Raw genomic sequence first — 3,458 nt, forward strand, 5'->3', positions numbered from 1 at the left:
CAATTAAAAATATATATTGGTTTACTTCCTGGTGAAACTAACAAAGAAAAAAAAACAACAAAATATTGGCGCCCAATTAAAAAAGGAAAAATTAGGAAATAAGATAAGAATTTGAAGTGGTATTCGAAAAAAAAAATATTTGAATAAAAAAGATAAAAAATCTTGATGTCCTCTTAAAACCAAACAAGAAATAAAAAATCGCTGAATCGTAATAAAAGAGCAAAAATAGAAAATATCGAAAAAGTGTGTAAAAAGTGCGGTTTGAAAAATGTGTTGGTTTTTCATTGTCATTAAGGTGTTAATGTTGAAGTGGCTATTGGCCAGTATATCCGGTCTAAATGTGGTAGTCGAGGCCACGGCCAATAATTACGAATATGGTTATCATCCGAGTGCCGAAGAATTTGATAATCTTCTGCGAGAAACACATCGAACATGGACGCATGACATCTTAAAAAGGCAACCGGAAAGGGAATTATATCGTCCACAGCAAGAGAATTCAGTCAATACCTTTGTGCCAAAATATCAATATGAAAGTCATTTACAAAAATATTTTAATAACGTAGAACAACATACAACAAAAACAACAACAACAAATTCTCCTCCAATATTTAGTCAGGATTTGAAGGATGCCACCAATAATAATCGCTATGATTTGGCATCGGATTTAAATATCCATAACAAGGATAATAAACATGAGGCTGGATTAAATAAATTTTACAATAATTTGGAAAATTCCGGATCCCAGACCAAACCTTCGATGTACAGTCAGGACTTGCAAGCATCCTCCAACAATAATCGTTATGATTTGGCATCGAATTTGAATATCCATAACAAGGATAATAAACATGAGACTGGGTTAAATAAATTTTACAATAATTTGGAAAATTCCAAACCTTCGATATATAGCCAGGGCTTGCAAGCATCCTCCAACAATAATCGTTATAATTTAAACTCAAATTTAAATTTCCATTATGCCGATGACAATAAAAACGATGAGGCTGATATAAATAAATATTTAAATCAAAAACCCACAAAAACTCCAACAACCACCACCAAACGGCCAAGGCCTCCCATCTTCAGCCAGGACCTACAAGGATCCTCCACAAATAATCGTTATCACTTGACCTCAAATTTGAATTTCAATTATGTTGATGACGATGAGACCGGCAATCAAATCTATGAAGGTGAGGTGGATATGAACGATAATGATGCTTTGGCTCCATATCCCACAAAACCCGCCAACTTCCCAGAGATCAATTTAAAACCCATACACCCGAATGAATTGGAAAAATATTCCCTCAACAATCTCTATCAGAATAATACTCGAGCCCATTTTCCCATCTATTTTACAAATCCTTCGACTGGCATAGTTTATGCCATTACCGAAATGGGTAAATCACAAAATAATACCATACCCCGGACAAATGGAAGTATACCGATCTTTATAACCAAAGAACAATATGAAAGGGACATTTTTCAGCTGAAACAGGAATATGAGCAACAGTGTAAACTCCCCGCTCCCGATAAAAATAAAACAAATATAAAATCCAAATATGAAATACCCTCTTCATTTTCGAGGCCTCAAAAAACCAGCACCACTTCAAGTACTACCATGAGACCACAAATCATCAGATTAAATACCAAGACAAATACCTCCTCCGCGGCGCCACCTCCCAATTCGAAATTAATAACTCCGCTCAAAAAACCTGCCCCCGTTATTGTGCGAACCGAAATAACGGTAAAGGATAAACTGAGCAGCACCACACCCAGACCCCTGAGTCAGAGACAAAAATTGAAAAATAAACGTAAAAATAAAAAATCCAAGCCACCGGGTCATAGAGTGACTAGTACTACCACAGTTAAGCCACGGCAGGGTCTTTTGGCTCCAGGGGGAGGACCTCCCATTGTTATGGGAAAAAGAACAACCACCACGCGAAGACCTTATGGTGACATTTACAAATTGCCAACCCAGCTGGAGAAACCAAATTTTGGTAATAGTATTTTTAGCACCGCTCCTATAACAGCCACTGCCGCCAGTAGTAGTGGAGGAGGAGGAGGGGTGACCCTAAATCATCATCTGGAATTTAATAATTTGGAAAGGAATCGAAGATCATTGAGGAAGGAAAAATATGAAAGTGAGGTTGAGATTAATGGAGGAGAATTGGGTCTGTCTTCAGATCGTTGGAGATCCTCAAATTATGAAAACATCCAAAATGAAGAAGAGGGTAATGCAGAACGAGGAAAAGAATCAAGAATCGATCTATCGCCGGAGAGGAAATGGAGATCCTTAAATTATGAAGGCAACCAAAAAGAAGATGAAGAGACTAATGCAGGGCGAGAAGAAGAATCAAAGAATATAAGCCCCTTAAAAAATCAGGAAGATGAAATTAAGGAAGAATATAAAAAAGAATTAAAATATAGGGAAGAAAGTGATGCGAAAAATAAAAGCAAAATTAGAGAGAATCGGAAATCGCCAAATGAAACCGATAAGACAAATATGGAACTCAGAGAAATCGATAAGAATAATTCCGATCTATCGTTAGAGAGGACTTGGAGATCCTTAAATTATGAAGGCAACCGAAAAGGAGAAGAAGAGACTAATGTTGGAGGAGGCCGAGAAGAATCGAGGAATATAAGACCCTTAAAAAATCAGGAAAATCAAATTGAAGAAGACAATAAAGGAGAAATAAAATATAGGGAAGAAATTGATGCGAAAAATAAAATCAAAATTCGAGAGAATCGGAAATTGTCAAATGAAACCGATAAAAAATTTATAGACCTCAAAGAAATCGATAAGTATAATTCTAATTCATTTAGAGACGATACTAACGAAAACGAACGGAATCCTCGATCATTAAATAAAAACGAAAATATACGAAATCGGAAATCAGCAAATGAAACCAACAAACAAAATGAGAATAACAATAAAATCGATGAAATATATGTGAGCAGAATATATCGGGAATCGTCAACAGAAATCGGTAAGCAAAATGGGAACAACAATGAAATCGGTGAAGATCATTCGGATAGCTTTCAAACCGATTCTAACGAATTCAGAAGGAATACTCGATCCTTAAATAAAAACCAAAATATCAGGGATCGGAAAGAAATCGATAATAATAATGAACGAATCACGATCGATAAATACGTGAAAAGAAATGAACTTCAAATTAATCGAAGTTCTGAAAAAGAGGTTGCGAATAGCATCCTAGATTATGAAAAACATCTGAATAAAGAATCAAATAAATTCGATAATAAAATGTTGATAGAAAACGATAACAAAAGAAATCAACAATCATTTAGCAATAGTGCCGATAAAAGCGTAATCAAAGAAAATGTCATTGAGAGAAATAAACGATTTGAAAATCATGAATATATCGATGACAATGAAGAAGAAGGGAGTGATTTCCTTACTGAATCTGAGGGCGAATATGCAGTTTGGAGCAGGCGTAAAATTT

At 35.4% G+C, this 3,458-nt stretch overlaps 1 protein-coding gene across 1 annotated transcript; it reads left to right on the plus strand.

The window, feature by feature from the left end:
• Positions 1-268: 268 nt before the first annotated feature.
• Positions 269-2,538, plus strand: LOC133321521 (general transcriptional corepressor trfA-like; the record flags this gene model as incomplete). Its single annotated transcript, XM_061530604.1, has 1 exon — positions 269-2,538. A coding segment is annotated over exon 1 (2,270 nt), but the record flags the coding sequence as incomplete, so codon positions are not given.
• Between the last annotated feature and the right edge of the window lie 920 nt (positions 2,539-3,458).

The sequence above is a fragment of the Musca vetustissima genome, unplaced genomic scaffold, assembly GCF_032173495.1.
Source record: "Musca vetustissima isolate MV318-11 ecotype Yass unplaced genomic scaffold, APGP_CSIRO_Mvet_v1 utg238187, whole genome shotgun sequence".
NCBI lineage: Eukaryota > Metazoa > Arthropoda > Insecta > Diptera > Muscidae > Musca > Musca vetustissima.